The sequence below is a fragment of the Sorex araneus genome, chromosome 4, assembly GCF_027595985.1.
Source record: "Sorex araneus isolate mSorAra2 chromosome 4, mSorAra2.pri, whole genome shotgun sequence".
Taxonomy (NCBI): domain Eukaryota; kingdom Metazoa; phylum Chordata; class Mammalia; order Eulipotyphla; family Soricidae; genus Sorex; species Sorex araneus.
The window spans coordinates 151,100,203-151,118,627 of record NC_073305.1 but is presented as its reverse complement, the minus strand read 5'-3'; the positions used below and the strand labels follow the sequence as shown (position 1 = coordinate 151,118,627).

The following is an 18,425-nucleotide window of genomic DNA, read 5'->3' as shown; positions in this document are numbered from 1 at the left end:
GAGGTGGAGGGTTGGGAGAGGGAGAGGAGGAAAATGAAGACGGGAAGGCAGAGAGGAAGGGAGGAGGAGTGAGGAGTTGGCTGAGATGAGCAGGGAGGAGAGGCAAGGACGGTGGGCGGCGCTGAGGGAGGCGCCCCGGACGGAGGGAGGAGGTGGGGGAGGAGCCCTGGGCAGGAGGAGGCGGCGCGCGGAGGGGAAGCAGAGGCGGGGGGAGGAGGGCGGAGCCGCCGCCGGCGGCCCACGTGGTGCGCGGCGGGTGGGGATGGCTGCGGCGCGGGCGGCGCTCCCCGGCCCCGAGGCCCGGAACCTCCTGCAGTTCCTGCGGCTGGTGGGGCAGCTCAAGGTGAGCAGGAGGCGCGGAGCGGCCGCGGGCACCCGGCGCCTCTGGGCGGACCGACCCCGCCCCGAGGACGCCCAGGGCCCCCGACCCTCGGCCGGCTGGCCCGGGGCCTCCTTCCCGCAGAACGGCGGGCGGCGGGGACAGCACCGCGGGCGCCAAGTGCTCGGCAACTCCAGGAGTGCTCGAGTACTCGGGGGTGTGTGTGTGTAATACCCGAATACTCGGGGGGAGGGGTGTGTGTTGAGACACTCAACTTCAGGAGTACTCGGTGTGTGTGTATGTCTCCAGGTGTGTGTGTGTGTGTGTGTGTGTGTGTGTGTGTGTGTGTGACTCAACTCCAGGAGTACTCGGGGTGTGTGTGTATGTCTCCAGGAGTACTCGAGGGTGTGTGTGTGTGTGTGTGTGTGTGTATGTGTATGTGTATGTGTGACTCAACTTCAAGAGTACGTGTGTGTGTGTGTGTGTGTGTGTGCGCGCGCGAGCGAGAGAGGGGGGGGGAGAGCGTGAGAGCGCCAACTCCAGGAATACTTGTGTGTGTGAGTGTGTGTGACCCAACCCTAGGAGTTCTCGGGAGGGGAGTGTGTGTGCGTGTATCTGTGTGCGTGACACCCAACTCTAGGAGTACTCAGGTTGGTGGGTGGCACCCAGCAGCACTCAAGACTTACTAGTGGCCTCTGTGTCTGGGATCACTCCTGCTGGGTTCTGCCCCGCCCACTGCCCCTCTGGGTAGTGATTTGCAGATCACTTGAATTTCACCCCAGCGGGAAAGCAATGCAGGAGAAACAGATTTCTGGGTCCAAAATAGGAAAATAGCCGACTCCGCCTCAGATGCAGCCGAATCCAAGGCAGCCCTGACTTGATCGCGTCATCGCGAAGCCCTTGGAAATGCCTCTCGCTTCCCAATTTGCAAGCCCGCCACTTGCTCAGATTTTAAGTGTTTTGTTCTTTTGCGGATTGGGGTTGTTGGAAGGCAAAGTCCCAACTTCTATAGTCAGGAAAAGTAAGATGCTTTACTGTTTTACTGTTGTTTCTTTTGTCTAAAGGTTCTGTGTGTATGTTTTGTAATTTATACATTTCCTTTCACAACACAGAATAACTGAACTGTTGAACTTTTGAATACATGTGAATATTCACACACACACTCAGCATCAGTTTCTGATCTCAGGGGCTTGATTCCAGAGGTCGACCACTTCGGTAATCATGTCTTTATAAATATGTGTGTGTGTGTCTGTCTATATATATATACATATACATATACATATACATATATACATCACTGTATCACTGTCATCTCTGTCATCCCATTGCTCATGGGATCATTGCTCTAGCAAGCACCAGTAACATCTCCATTGTGAAACTTGTTGTTACTGTTTTGGGCATATCCAATATACCACGGGTTGCTTGCCAGGCTCTGCTGTGTAGACAGGCTACTCTTGGTAGCTTTCGGGGCTCTTCGAGAGGGATGGAGGAATCGAACCCAACTTGTCTGCCTGCAAGGCAAATGCCCTACCCGCTGTGCTATCACTCCAGCCCGAATTATTGACCATGGAACTTAAAATGTTGGAGGAATTAATCCAAATTAGAAGGTGATGCATATGTAATCAAACAAAATTGAGTTCATTTACTAGACTAATAAACATAAATATAAATGTTTAGGATACTAGAAAAAATTCGAATTTACAAACTCAGAAGCAGTTAAAAACTATCAACCTTTTCTGTGCATAAAATTCCCTTTTGGAAATTAAAACTCGAAGCAGTCCTCCAAAACATGCTGTTTGTTCCTTCAGCGGCCCGCTAGCTGTATTCCTGTCCCGGGCCTCCACCCTGCTGAGCGCCCAGAGAGACCACAGCAGGGCCAGCTCCCACACTGCCTACTTCTCACCTGGCCCCTGTCCTAACCGCAGGGGTTGACAAAGTATATATATAACTTTTAACTATTTCATTTATTTTTTTTTAGTCTTTGTGGCCAAAACCCTGCACTGCTCAGGACTGCCTCAGTTATCCTGGTGATGTTGGGTGATGCTCAGGGAACAGCTGGCGAGGCAGTGGGAACCCGCCTGCTTGCAGGGCATGGCCTCCAGTCCCGAGCTCTCTTCAGCTCGTCATTAATAAACTTTAAATATTTAAACTAAAATATTTAAATATTGAAATTTAAATATTGAAATTAAAAATTTATTTTTAATAAATTTATTTTAAATTTTGTCATTAATAAATTTTAAACATTTAAATATTTAAATTAAAATTTAAATAATTCAAATTAAAAATTTGAATCATGACCTTCTTTCTGTGCCCTTTTCTTTCCACTTCTCTTGAAAAGCAAAATGGGTAGTATATCATATATGTGTAATTAAGAACACATATATATACATGTCTTCATTGAACTAATATTGGTGTCTCTCACCAAAGTTGACTTTAACCCGCTCTATATATCTAAACCTCACCCCATAATCATTACTTCAGAACCACCACTCTGTGTGATTTGTTTTCTTTTGTTCCCTTTATTTTTTTGTATTTCCAGTAGTGACTCTTCTTCTGAAGTATTTTACATAGCATATACTCTTCAGGTTTATCCATCTAGGCACTAGTGGCAAGGTTTTATCTTTGTTTAATAGATAATATTTCATTGTGTATATATGTCACACCTTATTTTTTCTTACTGTTAGTTTATTTCCATACCTTCGCCATTGTGAATAACTGCAAATATCATAGGATGGATATGACTTTTCACATTAGTGTTTTCATACTGTCTGGGTGAATAGAAGCAGACACAGAACTGCTGAATTGTAGTTCTGTTTCAAATGTTTGAGGAATTTCTATCCGCTTTTCCGTAGTGTTGCATCAATTTACATTACCATCTACAGTGTCTGAGCGTTCCTCTTTTATCTTCACATCCTACCAACTATGTTTCTCATAGTATCTATTCTAGCAACTATGACATGACATGAAATCTTACATTGTTTTTCATTTGTCTGTGGACCATCTGTGATGTGTTTATTTACTCATTAATTTTTTTTACTTATTTTTTTTTAAATTTTGGGTCATATCCAGTGATGCACAGGGATTACTTCTGGCTCATGCACTCAGAAATTACTCCTGGGGGTGCTTGGGGGACCATATGGGATGCTGGGAATTGAACCCAGGCCAGCCACATGCAAGGCAAACGCCCTACATGCTGTACTATCTCCAACCCCTACTCTTTTAACTGGATATTAATTCTCTTGTCTGTTTGTAAATATCTTCTCCCATAATAATTTCTCTGACCGTATAGAAGCATTTTGGTTTGATTTAGTCACTTTAAAAATTTTTGCTTCTGTTTCCCTAGGTGTTGGAGATAAATCCATAAAGATATCACTAGAGTTTCTGTCAAAGGATTTATCACCCAGCTTTTCTTTGGTATTTTGTTTTTTGTGCCACATCCAGGTGTGGTCAGGACTTACCCCTGGCTCTGTAGTCAGGAATCACTTCGGGTGGGGTTTAGGAGACCAGATGTCATGCCAGGGATCGAAATGTAATTTGCTGCATGCAAGACAAGCATCCTGCTCACTGTATTGTCTCTCTAGTCCCCTCGCCTTTTCCATGGTTGTAGATCTTATATTCAAGCCTTCCATCCACTTTGAGTTAATTTCTGTCTGAGATATAAGATGATAATCTTGTATCATTATTTTGTACTTTGTCCCTTTTGTCTGGGATGTTTATTGAAGGGACTCCCCTTTCTCCATTGTATGTTATGTTATTGTCTCTGTATGTGTGAGTTTATTTCTGGGTTCTTAATTCTGTTAGGTGTGTCTCCTTTTATACTAATACCATACAGTTTTGATTGCTACAGCTTTAGTTTACTGGTGTATAGTTGGTAGACGAAGAACATGTGTCCTTTTTTGTTTTAATTGAAGATTGATGATATGATTAAATTTTATTGTTCCATATACATTTCACGGTTTCTTGGTTCTATTTCTCTGAAGAATGCTGTTGGAATTTCGAGAGGGATTCCATCAAATCTGTAATGCTTAAGTAAAATGGCCATTTTCTTTTACTTATTTCTTTAACGGAATCAACATGAGATAGAGCATTACAAAGCTGCTCATGATTGGGTTTCAGTTATAAAATGGCAATTTTAATAACATTAATTCTTCTCATCCATGAGCATGGAATATCTTTCCATTTTCTTGTGATTTGTTCCATTTCATTCCATAATATTTTAGTTTTCACCGTACTAGGATATAGTTTCTTTGATTAAATTTATTACTAGTTATTATTTTTGACGTTATCATAAGTGGTATTGTTTTCATAATTTTCTCACTGCATATAAAAATGAAACATTTAAAAAATTGTAGCCTGCAACTACACTGTTTTTGTTTATTTTTTTCATTGGTTTTTGGGTAGAGCCATTAAGGTTTTCTTTGTATAATAGCAAGTCATCTGCAAATAGTGAGTTTTATTCTTTCCCTTTCCAGATTGGATGTTTTTAATTTATTTTTTCTTGTAAAATTGCTCTGACCAGAATCCCTAGTGAAAGACTTTCTTAAATAGCAATGGTAAGATTGGCCACATGTCTTGTTCCTGATCTTGGAGGAAAAGTCTTCAACTTTAACCATGTGGTCTTTCTAATAGGTATGTTTCTCCTATACCCCTTTTACTGATAGCTTTATAAAAAAAATCATAAATGACTGCCAATCAAATGCTTTTTCTGAAATCTTTTGATAATTGTATGCTTTTTATCCTTGGCTTTGTTGATATGGTAGAGCAGGCTGATTTGCATATGTTGACCCATTCTTGTTTCCTTGTGATAAATCCTACTTGATTATGATCTATGAACTTTTTAATGGGTGTTGAATTTTGTTGCTGGTGTTTTGTTGAGAGTTTTTGCATCTATGTTTATGAGATATATTGGCATGCAATTTCCCTTCCCAGTGATGATCTTGTACGATTTGATCTGAAGGTAATATTAATCTTGTAAAAGTTGTGGTAGGTTTTCTCCTCTTAGTTTTTTTGAAGAGTGAACTAGTCTGGTTCTGAACTTTCAATTTTTCTTATTTTTTGATGCAGTTTGAATTTCTGTATTCAAGACCAATCTGGTCAGATCTTCTGTTTCTTCATGATTTTTTATTTTTTGAAAGCTTGTACAATTCAAGGAAATTTCCCTTTTATTTCTGGGTTGTACATAATGTCAGTCTATATTCATAGCAGTCTTTTAGCAGTCTTTTATAAACTTTGTTTTTCTGTGGCATCTGCTATCACTTCTCTATTTTTTAATTATCTATTTTTTCCCTCATAGAGGTATACAAAATATTCAATCTTAACACATTGAAAATATTACCTTACTAATTTATAGAAGCCTTGTTTATCCCATTGGAAAGTTCTGATGTCTTCTGATTCAGATTCTAATTTATACTTTTGAAGACCAATGAATGGACAAAATGAACTGTTTTTATTTTCTGTTGTTTAAATTATTCATTGTTTCCTTTGCCAATTCTGTTATAAATCCATTTGAGAACTTTAAAAAAATCTTAAAACAAGACATTTGTTGAATCTTCTTAGTTTATATACTTTTCAAACTAAATGCTTTTAAAGCCACATTTATAGTTTATATATTTTAGAACATAAAATACCCTACTTTATTGGAGAGCAGGTGTTTTGAAGTTGATTCCTCTCTTTGTTTTTGATTTTGTTCAGTTGATTATCTTTTTTTCCATATGGATCTAGTGAAAGTTTTGTTCATATTGCTGATCTTTATTTCAAAGTGCCAGATTTTTGTTTTGTTGATCTTTTGAAATATCTTTTGGTTTCTATTTCATTTGTTTCCAAACTGATTTTATTATTTTCTTTCTTCTTTTGTCTTTGGATTTCATTTATCCTTTTTCTAAACCCTTGAGATGTAAAGTTAAATTGTTTATTTGAGATTTTCATGTTCCTTGAGATAAGGTATATTGCCGTGAACTTTCCTCTAAGTATAGTTTTTGCTGTGCTCCCTACATTTTGGCATATATCATTGTTTTTTATGTTTGGATATTTTTGAATTGATTTCTTAATTGAAATATAATAGTTTTTAGTAATATTGAAGTCATTCTTTTACAGTACCAGATATTTAAATTTTATCCTTTAATTTCTTTGTGAACCAACACATGTTGTTTAATCACGGAATATCTGTGCCTTGCCAGCTTTCTTGTGTGTTTGATTTGTAACTTCATACCACTGTGTCAGAAAGATGCCTGATATGTTATTCTTCTTGAATTAATGAGGCTTGCTTTGTTTCCCAACCAGCAATTAGTCCTTGAAAACTTTCCACATGTCCTTGAAAAGATGGTAAATTCTGCTCCTTCGGGGCAGTGTTCTGTATATATCTATTAAGTCATTTTATCTTGATTTTTTTTTTTCATTTTGGTCTCTGGAATTTGTTCTACTGGTTAAGTAGGTTCCTAAGTCCCTAACAATTACTGTGTTTCTGTCAGAATTTTTGGGTTTTGTCTTTTTTTTTTTCAGTTTAAAAAATATTTATTTTCCCAACTCTTTCTCTTCTTTATTTTCACTAGAGAGTTCCACGGACTGGCTGGGTATACAGAAATGTAGAAAGTCCAGAGAGCGTATCAGATCACATGTACAGAATGGCAATAATGGCTCTTGTGACCAAAGACGAACATCTTAACAAAGACCGGTAAGCTGATATGAATGCTGATGATTGTCACAGTGTTGGTGGTGTGTGGGAGTATACCAGTTTTCATGACTGAGGCCTGTGACAAGTTCCTTGTAGGTTTATTTATATGCCAGGAAAACTGAGGCAAAGCATACAGATTGAGGATATACTATGTACTTTGGGAATATAGTTTCTTTTGTGAATTGTGGCACCTATTTTTGACGTCAATTTTTTTGGGCCTGAACCATAGTACAGTGGATAGAGTGATTGCCTTGCAAGTGGTTGACCTGGGTTCAATCCCTGGTAGGCATCTCATGTGGTCCCTAAACACCACCAGGAGTGATCCCCGAGTGTACATGCAGGAGTCAGCCCTGAGCATCATCTGGTGTGTATCAATTCACTGTCACTGTCATCCCGTTGCTCATAGATTTGCTCGAGTGGGCACCAGTAACGTCTCCACTTTGAGACTTGTTACTGTTTTGGGCATATATAATACACTATGGGTAGCTTGCCAGGCTCTGCTGTGCGGGGCAAGATACTCTGGGTAGCTTGCCAGGCTCTGCTGTGTGGGGCAAGATACTCTTGGTAGCTTGCCGGGCTCCGAGAGGGGCGGAGAATCAAACCGGCGTCAGCCATGTGCAAGACAAATACCGCTGTGCTATCGCTCCAGCCCATGGACCAATTAAAAAAAAAATTCTGAAGTGAGTTTTTTAGTGATATGTGCAAGATAAAGCTGAGAAAAGATATCTTCCTTCTATGAGCAAGTATTTAAAATGCTTTTTGAGCTCAGGAAATTTTTTTCCTTAGATTATAAGACAGTAAATCAATCTTTAATGAATTACATAGGTTCAAACAAGTATAAAATAAGCACTTCAGAAAGTTAGTAAGCTATTCTATGGAGGCAAAATCTGAGTTGAGCTCTGAAGGTTGGCTAGATAGCAAAGTAGGCAAAACCACAGCATGCAGAAAGAAGACATAGCAGAGTCCTAGAGGTATACTTTGGAAATCGGCTTTATTGCAACGAAGAGTTTATTCGGGACCCTGGTGAATCCTGTTACTTTGTAGATAGTATGGAACTTGAAATTTTTTACAGATAGTATAGAGGAGAATGTTCTTATATGGAAATGAACCTAAAAGTACTTGAAATCTGAACTGTGTAAGAGAGGCTGCAGGCAAGGACCCCAAGAGGAGGCTGTTGGGCCTTGTATTGCCTTGGTAATGGGGGGACATAAAACAGACAGTTCTCTGTGGCCTGTCTCTCTGGACTTGCCTTTGTTATTTTGACATTGATTATCCTAATTACTAATCATTATCACTAATTACCATAGCCATTTATTGAATAATCAGCATATGCTAGAAACATAATTAAATAAACTTAATTTTTATACCAGAAGTTTTTATCCCAGCATTATTCCTAGTCTCCCTGTTATTTTTTTGAGGTTTTGAGGGAGTGGTTTGGGCCACAGTGGCAATGCTCAGGATTTACTCCTGTCTCTGCACTCAGGAATTACTCCTGGCAGTGCTGGGGGAACTATATGGGATGCCGGGGATTGAACCCAGGTCTGTGGCGTGCAAGGCAAGCTGAACTAATGCTCTACACCTTCCCCCTCTCCATTTTCTTTTTACAGATGAGAAAATGGATGACAAAACTGACATTTAGAGAAATGCAGCAACTTCTCAGCATTAGAATTAACCAATTTTGGTTGCTGGGTTCAGATTCCAATCTATCCAACTCTACCCAGTTCTCTAGTAAGGGTTTTATTTAGGAAGCTTGGGGTATAGTTCAGATAGAGAACTTACCTTGCGTATGTGAGGCCCTGGGTTTGATTCCTGACACCCACTGCAAAATAACTAATGAAGGATCTCATTTTGACATCTAACTATACATTTGGTATATCATTATTTCAATTGTCTCTGTATTAGGAATGTTGGGCAATGTTGGGTCATACTAGGTGTCACTTGTGGCTCTCTGCTCAAGATCAAATCGGGGTCAACTGCAGGCAAATCAAGCCCTTAACTCTAGCTCTAATTCTAATTTTTGTACCAGTAATTAAATGTTATAATGCAGTAGTTTTCAACTGCTGATCCACAGACTGACACAGATGTGAAAAGGTTGATAACCACTACTACAACCAGATCATTTTCTGGCTTTCTAGTCTTTGATTATCAAACTTTTTAATTTTCTACTTTAGAAACGAACTATGTTTTAAACAATCCATGTGAACAACTCTCCCTGCATGTAATGTATTGAATATTAACTAGCAGTTTGATCTATAACTGTTACAGAAACTGGCAGAATATAATTACTTTAGAAAATACTGTATTAAAATACTCTGGGGGTGGAAGGGGGGAAGAAACCATATTATGTAACTTAAAAATAGTATAGTGAAGAAAACTGTAATAACTATAATTCTTTATACTTACTTTTTTTTTTTTTTTGCCTGATTAGATGTTTACGCCTAGCCCTCGTTCACGATATGGCAGAATGCATCGTTGGAGACATAGCACCAGCAGATAACATTCCAAAAGAAGAAAAACATAAGCGAGAAGAGGTCAGTTTAACAATTAACTTCAGAAAATCCTAGTACTGAAGTAAAGTCAAGTTTATTAGACCCATTGCAGTAAGGGAGAACATGGCCTTAATAGAGTCTGGCGGGGGCCTGGGGGGGGGGTGCGGTTGGTCTCAGGAAGGGGAAAATTGGAAGAATTACATAGTGTCCAAGACATAGTAGCTTTGGATTGGCCAGACTGGGGAGGCAAGGTCTCTGAGAGTCTTGAAGAGCAAGGCATTGGTGTTTACTCTATTTTGAGTCCTTTACAGTCTTATCGTCTGGAAGTAAGGATTTCCTGGAGTGAGCCACACATTGGTTTTCTCTTGCTCTCAGCCTTGTTTAACAGAAGAACAGGAAAGTATGGCTGCTCCCAGCCTTGTTTAACGCCAGGAGGGGAAGTGCTATTGATTGTAGTTGTCATTAGTTTGTGGACCAGTATATTATGACTTTAATTAGAACAGTGGAAATAGCTGGAACTTGAAGGAATTCTCAGTGGTTAAGCTCTTTGGAGAGAAATTCTCTTATCTCTATGAAGTTATATATAAATAATAATATAGCTATTATTATAATTATTATTTAAGGATATTGAATCTCTGCCAATTTGGACTCTAAACCCAGAGACCAGTGTCAAAGAGAAAGATATATTTGAACCAGTTATTGAAAAATCAAGTTTCTTCTCTCTTTCTTTTTCTTTCTTTCTTTCTTCCTTTCTTTCTTTCTTTCTTTCTTTCTTTCTTCCTTCCTTCCTTTCTTTCTTTCTTTCTTTCTTTCTTTCTTTCTTTCTTTCTTTCTTTCTTTCTTTCTTTCTTTCTTTCTTTCTTTCTTTTCTTTCTTATATGGATACATCCCTTATCAAGATGGTCTAACAGGGTAGATTGGTTTAAATCCAGGCACCTTAGCGCTGAGAGAGAATGCAACTCAGTATTCAAACACATTTTTACCCTTTTAGGAGCAAGAACATGCACAGGGAATCCCAATATGGACTTCTAATACACTTTACATACTGGGAACAAGAGGGATAATGTAAGGAATGAGTTTTTCCTGCTGAATAAAGTTCCAAAATTCAGGTTAAGAATCATCAAAGCATGTAGAAAGGCAGCAAGCTAAAGAAATATTTCTCCTTAGGAGTCTGTGCTGTACCAGTAAGTAAAGAATTCCTAGATTTGCTGGTAGAATAAATACAAAAGTTATTCAGCTGGTTCAAAATAGTTGTAAATGCGGGCTAGACCTGAACTAGAGGGTGATGAGTAAAATAGTAGGAGATAAAGGAAATGAAGGAGTAAGGGAAGCTGCTTAACTTTAGAGCTCATTTCAGGAGGTCTTATCATTTTATTTTATTTTATTATTTTTTTTTCTTTTTGGGTCATACCTGGTGATGCACAGGGCTTACTCCTGGCTCTGAACTCAGGAATTACTCCTGGCGTTGCCCAAGGGACCATATGGGATACTGGGAGTTGAACCTGGGTCAGCTGCATGCAAGGCAAACGCCCTCCCTGCTGTGCTATCGCTCCAGCCCCCGGTCTGATTATTTTAATAAAGCGTCAAGCTGGACACTGGAAGAAAAATCAGATAATCAAAGACCTTGTAATGACATAGAGAAAATGTAACAAATTGTTCCTTTGCAAGTAGATATTAGATTTGATGTTTCCTTCACACAAATCAACTCGGAGCCTTCTGGATAAAAAACAAAGTCAGTAGGGAGAATTTTCAACCCTGGGATTAAGATAAAACCTAGTCTTACTCTGACAAGAGCTGATTCCTGGCTACTGAGAACTCAGAGCAGCACCTCAAGGGGACTTGAACAACCGGAGAGAAGGCTGCTGTCTCCCTGGCAGAGGTCCAGGCAAGGTTACAAACCTTCTGGGCCTTATTAAATCTCCTGGCTATTGCCCTCTCCTTTTGGGTCACAGAGAAACAAATATTATAGTCAGAAGAGTCAGGGAAACATCTTAAAGAACCACAGTTCTTGGATAAGAAGCCAAAGACTTAAAGAGTGCTGATGTTCTCTTGCCTCTCCCTGCTGCTGGTTAGGAGGACTTGGGATGAGAGGAAAGGGTCTGGGAAGTGAGCAATTCTTTATGCAGATGGTGTTTATGAATGAGATTTGGATGTCTAAACCATGCATTAAGATAATTAAAGGAGGATTTTTTGGCTTGAGGTGGAAAGCACATAATGAGAGCCAGGAAGCATCATTTACCCGGAGGCTAGCCAACTGCATCAGGACAGCTGTAAACTGAAGGAGGAGGCAGGAAAAATACTATTATCCGGAAGGTTTATTGTCTTGGAAGAGAATAGGTATTAAAATGAAAAGGAAAATAGAGTCTTCTGGAGGAAAATTTAGGGAGTCAAAGCAATACTTGTAATTTGATCTTCTTAAGCAGGATAAAAGAAGCCGTATATTATAACCCAAATTGGTACATGATGCCTAATGGGGATTATCAAGAATTGGTCGGCTAGGCCCCACATGCTGCAGGAAAAGGCCATTGGGATGGAGAAGGAACCACTAAGTAAATGATGATTGGAGGGATTGCCCAGGATGTGCTAAAAGTCGACTAAGGCAAACATAACAGCCTCTTAGTGTCTGTATTGCAAATCATAATAAGATTTATGATTTGCCCAAAATTAGAGAGTAAGAAGGGTTGTGCCTGCCACAGAGGCAAGGAGTGGGATGGGGTGCGGGTGGCGGGAGGGACACGGGGAACAATGATGGCGGGAAAGGTGCACTGGTGGAGGGATAGGTGCTCGAGCATGGTATGACTGAAATGTAGTCATGCAAGTATGTAACTGTTTCTCACAGTGATCCAATAAAACTTATTTAAAAAAAGTAAAAGAATTGGTTGGCTAGACTTTGGGTCTGAATTATGGCAGTGACAAGTTTTATTCCCTCACAAAGGGAAAGACTTATAGAAGGCAGAATTATGGTGGTATATATCCGGCCTAGTTGGTAAAGAACTAAGAGCTTAAAAGGAGATGAACCAAACTGTATCACAGGAGTGAATGAGCATAACAAGATGGAGAAAATGAAAATGTTTACAGTGACCCTTTGATAGACTGCCTGCTGCATGTCAGATAGTAAATGCTTAATATATATCAGCTACTTAATTCTCCCAGGAATCCTTTCAGGCATATAGCATTAGCAAGCCCGTCTTAAAACTGAGAAAACTGAAGGACGAAAGGGTTAAATAATTTGCTTGGTCCTACCTGGGTCTGTAGTTTACAATTCACTGCTGTACCACTTAGCCTCAGCAGTGTGCCGTTGATGGCTGTGTGATGAAAGTAACTTGCTGGGGCATCATAAACTGGCACAACACCTTTGCTGTAAACTTGATTTAGACCAGAATTTTGACAAATACCCGACTAACCTGACCAACAGGAAGAAATGGGAAATTGTGACTCTACATCTCTGTGAATAAGATGAAACTTGGTCGAGAGCCACGAGTGGCAGGAATCAACTCATGTGCCCAGGGCTTGAGAGGGGTGAATATGAGAGCTTCATTGAAGAAGATAATCATGATTCTCTGGCATACGCTACCCAATTCGGAATACTGACTACCTCAGAATTCTTAAAGTGTATTCTGGTTGTATTGCAACAAATAATAAATCATTGAACTCAGATCCAGAAAGTGATTGCTCAGTTTCGGGGAGGGAGCAACAGTATGTTTATTTTTTTGCCTTTTTACTTTTTTAAATGACATGCTGAGTTTTATTCTCAGGAAGCTTATTGATTAGTGAATAAGTGGATTGTGCTCTCCAAGAAGCTAATTCCTTCTTGGGCTGCTTTTCGAGAAATGTAATATCACACATGACAGAGGCACTGATTCTGTTCCATTCCTCCTGAGTCAGATCACATATTTATCTGTCACTAAATCTCATGCTGGCTATATCACTTTAAGTGGAATAAAAGTTTAAAATCAAAAGGAAGTGGTTGTATTCTCCAATTTTATTTATAATCATCTACATATAATTTTATTCATTTAATTACTCTGTTTCCTGGGCCCAGGGGAGGAAGCAGTGCGGAATTCATCTATTTTCATTTTGTTTTATCTGAGGTATCAGGGATGGGGCCCAGGGCCTCGGTTTGTGTGGCACGCGTTCTCTATATCCTTGGCTCCACTCTAATTTTCATAACCCTCCCTCCCCCAGTTATTTGATTTTGTATAGGATCTTTATGTTGCCGATGTGGTTTATGGCCATCTTTTTTTCCCAAGGAGCCTAACCTCTGTGGTCACAGAACCCTGAAGTAGATTAAGAAGTGTAGGATGAAGATGTGAAGAAATTTGAAGTCGTTTGAGATTGAATAGTGGGCCGCATGTTCCCCCAAATATATCTGTGGCATTTTAGAAAGATAGTGAAGCACACAAAAAATGAAGGACAAGGTGGTGATGGTGGTGGCCACTGGGACTAAAGAGACTAGGAGAGATTAGAAATAAGTTCACAATAGCCTCTGCTTTCATGCTCCGTCTTCTCTGCCCGTTTGGATGTGTTTTGGAGGCTTCTGCTCGTGGTGTCCCTGCCCGACTAAACCATACCGATGGCTCCCAAATGGCTGGTTTGTGTGAAGAGATGAAGATTCTGACCCTGACACTGACCCAGTGTCTTTACTCTCCTGCTCAAAACTGATTGTGTCTGAGGAGGAGAGGGGGATGAATGGAGTAAGCAGAGTGCAAGATATACAAGGACAGTTTGCAGCCTGATAAATGAAACAAAATTCCACGCCTCACCTGTGTATGTGTGGAGACCGCACTGGACTCAACACAACAGTTATTGCCCCTTAATACCCTTTTCAGCATGTGGTGTGTGAGCCTACCATATCATTTCCTCCATGTTGACAATAATGACTACTCAGTTTTGGTGGCACGTTTTACATTTTGGAATAGAAACTTATTACTACTGTCCAGCGTAAATCAATTTATCCTGCTGCCCTCTGACCACTATGTGTAAGTCTGAACACGTTATTTGGTCGCTGTAAATAAGTTGTTGACTTAGATAAATGTGAATATGACTAAAATAATGGTTTGGTATTTCAGGAGGCAATGAAGCAGATCACCCAGCTCCTACCAGAGGATCTCAGAAATGAGCTGTATGGACTGTGGGAAGTAAGTGTCTATAACGGCGGCTTTTATTTATTTATTTATTTATTTATTTATTTATTTATTTATTTATTTATTGCTTTTTTGGGTCACACCTGGCTCTGCATTCAGGAATTACCCCTGGCAGTGCTCAGGGGACCATATGGAATGCTGGGAATCGAACCCGGGTCAGCCGCGTGCAAGGCAAACGCCCTCCCCGCTGTGCTATCTCCAGCCCTAACGGCAGCTTTTAATTTATTGCAGTGGAGTTTATTTTCCTCACCCATGTGTTAGCTGACTTAGATACTCTTGGCCAGCTGTCTCTTAAATTGGGCCTTCGTGTTTGTGTCTGCTTCATACCTCCCAAGTGCTTCAGGAATTTCTCATGGCAAATAGATGTTTCCTTCTCTCTGCTGTTCTCCTTTCCGTTGTTATAAAAAAAAAAGCCTGGTCTGGCTCTTGGCTTGCAGCCCCAGGATTTCGGGATATATTCCTCTCCCCTTGCACCCTCCCCACTCCACCTCAGCACAGCCGTTTCAGCCCTAGAGAAGAGCGCGGGCTGTCTGGAAGGGTTGTTGGGGCTGGGGCCGTGTCTCCATTTAGGTCAGCAGAGTGCAGCCAGGAAGCCCAGTGCAGACAAGGGCTGTCAGTTGTGCTCGTGGCAGGGACTGTGGCAGTTGGCTGGAGGAATGCAGAGAGGGAGTAGCAACTTCTTGCTCTCATTACTCAGTCTCCTGGGGTGTTTTTCCTTAGAGAAAGAAGAACAGCCCCCCTCTCCCGCTCTCACCCACACTGCAGTTCTTCACTTCCCTCTGTCCTCACAGCCCTTCTTTGACGCCTCCTTCCTTCCTCACAGACCCTCCTTCCTTCCTCACAAAGATCCCTCTCTCTCTCTCTTCCCCCCTACCCGTATCCCACCCACCCCTCCACGTTTCTATCCTTCTCCCTTCTCTTCAGAGCCTATCCCACCTCCTCCACACAGCCAGGTCCCCACCCTGCTTCTGCTTTCACCTCTCTGGTTCAGCTGGACATTGGGACAAAATAACCTTTGTAAGTCAGGAGGGTGTGTTGAAGAGAGCAGGGGCTTACAGCCAGAGAGCCTGGGTCTGGATCCCAACTCAAAATGCCCAGAGAACCAGGGTTTTGTTTTATGTTTTTTTTTTTCCCAAAATCCTGACTTGATCCGGACCTCAGCACCAAGTTTTACCTGAGTCAACAGGAAGCTGGTTCATGTTCCCACTCATCCTTCCTGAGATGAAAATCAGTATGTTTGGATGGAGAAATACTTAACTATTTAGTAACTGAGTCTGCCCTAGGTCCTACTAGAGGTTTTCTCTAATACGTATATACCATATTATCTTCTAAAATTTCCAACTGTTGAAGACTGAAACAGTTCCAGCTCAGGGTTTAAGATGTTTGTGGACCTTTAATATTATCATTATTAATATTATTTAAGGGCTGAAGTGATAGCACAGCAGGTAGGGCATTTGCCTTGCACACAGCCAACCCAGGTTCAATTCCTCCGTCCCTCTCAAGAGCCCAGCAAGCTACCAAGAATATCTAACCCGCACAGCAGAGCCTGGCAAGCTATCCGTGGCATATTCCATATGCCAAAAACAGTAACAACAAGTCTCACAATGGAGATGTTACTGGTGCCCACTCCAGCAAATTGATGAACAACAGGATGACAGTGACAGTGACAATATTATTTAATATTATTTAACCTTGTCAAATAATGTGACCAATTATGTGTGGTTTATAGCCCACAGCCTGAATCAGGTAGTATCAGATGCAGATGGCTGTTATAAGAGGGTTTCTTTATGAAAGAAAAGAAACTGTTTCAAAGTATGTACTTTTAAATGAACTTTTTCAGACACTGTTAGGTGTTGGGAATAATGGATTGGATTCCGGTTGCATTTTATACATGAGAAAGGAAAAAAACTAGTACCTTAGCTTATAAAACTAATTTCATGCATTGCCTCTGGAGGGGGAAAAGACTCATGACTTAAAAGTGTTTTATATGAATTTTTACCTAGTGCTTACTATTTTTAGTCATCTCCAACTGGCTAATTAAAATTTACTACAAAATGGACTTCTATTAAAACAGCATCTCGCCAAAAAGAATATTCAGCAATCAATTAAAAAGACATTGTCTATTAAAAATAGATATATGTAATTTAGAGCATTAAAGGACTTAATAGACCCAAATGGTTAAGAATTTTTGATTCTGTCAAAGTCTCCTTCTGTTAATGAAGTTGGTAAAGATCTCAAGACAGGGACACCACCGTAGCCACCCTGGCATGTGACAGCCCTTCAGAGTTGTTGCTTCCAGGTCACCAACCACTTTAAAAAGTTGCAGTGGGTTGCATTTCTTCATTAGTAATATGAGGGGACATTGATGGTTAATATATGAAAAAAATTGTGATCATGTTTCCTTCACCCCTCCTTCCCTCTCTCCCTCCCTTCCTCTCTCCCTCCCTCACATCCAGCAGTGCTCAGGAATTACTCCCGGTTCTGTGCTTAGGGATCACTCATGGCAGTGCTCAGGAGATCCTATGGGTATGCTGGGAATCCAACTGGGTCGACAACATGTAAGGAAAGTACCTTACCTGGTATATTGTCTCTCTAGGCCTGAGGTTATTTTCTGACCTGGACCGCCCTTGTGTGGCATGAAAGGGTTGAGAATTCTTCTTCATATTTTGTTTTTGTTTCAAGACCCCAGCCAGCTGTGCACTAGGGAAGGGACCATAGTCAGTGGTGGGGATTGAACCAGAGCACTGTCTCTTCCACTCCTGTTGTTGGCTTTGTTGTTGTTGTTTTAAGAACCAAAGGGTGAAAATGAACTTATTATAGATAAGCAACACTACCTTTTTACTCTGGAATTAAAGAAATGTGTTCATACAAAAATTGTGTCTGGCTCTTAAATTCTTCATCAGTCATCTGTATATCTCTGAATGAAGTCACAGTTTTATTTGAGATATGAGATTCAGAGTGAACCAAGCAGACTATATGTAGTAAGTTTTTTTGTTTGTTTTTTTAAAATTCTCTTTATAGTGTCTGCATACTGGGGTGTGCATGTATATTTAAGCTTTCTGGAAATCTTTACACTAAAATGGGAAGTATTTGTCTAATATCACACATTATTTTGTAAAGAGAGAATTATCCCTGGTTTCCTTTCGCCATGCCCATTCAAGTATACTGTTTCAAGAAATAGGGTGACAGTCTTTCTTTGTGCAGTGTACATTGTTCCCAGCTTCCCGAACCTTCTGTTGAGATAAGCTACTGCTCTTTATGTCTTGAATTCTTATGTGCCCCTAAATTTAGATGCTAAAATTTTAACCTCTGGTATTTTATGACTTGTTTGGAGATAGGATTTTTTACAGAGGGAATGGAGTTAAAGTGAATTTATTGGGGTGGACTCAAATTCAGTGTGGCATACCCCAATAAAATACAGGCAATTTGGACACTGACAGATCTAGATAACGAGAATATGACGTGCACATGAAGGTAGCTCTCCTTGAGCCAACACTTTTCCATAACTCTAGGTAGATCCTGTTACCTTCATCACCAATTTCTGGCCTTCAGAAGTGAGACATAAATTTCTGGTGCCAGAGCCACTCTGTGGACCCTTTTTCACCGCAGCCCTAATGAACTGATACACTTTCCCTCACTTCCCCTGGTCCCCAGTACTTTTAGTACTGTGCAGGGACAACTTTATTATTCTCTTAATAATTTTTAAATTATTTCGTATACTGATCCTATGGCTCTTTACCATATCTATTTAGAATTTTGTAAAACTGAAACGGAAAGGAATCCCATTTCCAGCTCCCTTAGTG

The 18,425-nt window shown here is 40.4% G+C and overlaps 1 protein-coding gene across 1 annotated transcript in view; it reads left to right on the top strand.

Moving 5' to 3' along the window:
- Window positions 1-212: 212 nt before the first annotated feature.
- HDDC2 (HD domain containing 2) overlaps window positions 213-18,425 on the top strand; it is a 28,276-nt gene continuing 10,063 nt past the window's right edge. The window contains exons 1-4 of the mRNA XM_004613980.2: window positions 213-343; window positions 6,868-6,989; window positions 9,418-9,520; window positions 14,548-14,616. Of these exons, the coding sequence (XP_004614037.2) occupies window positions 263-343; window positions 6,868-6,989; window positions 9,418-9,520; window positions 14,548-14,616 (375 nt within the window). The 5' untranslated portion in view covers window positions 213-262. The remainder of the gene's footprint in view (window positions 344-6,867; window positions 6,990-9,417; window positions 9,521-14,547; window positions 14,617-18,425) is intronic.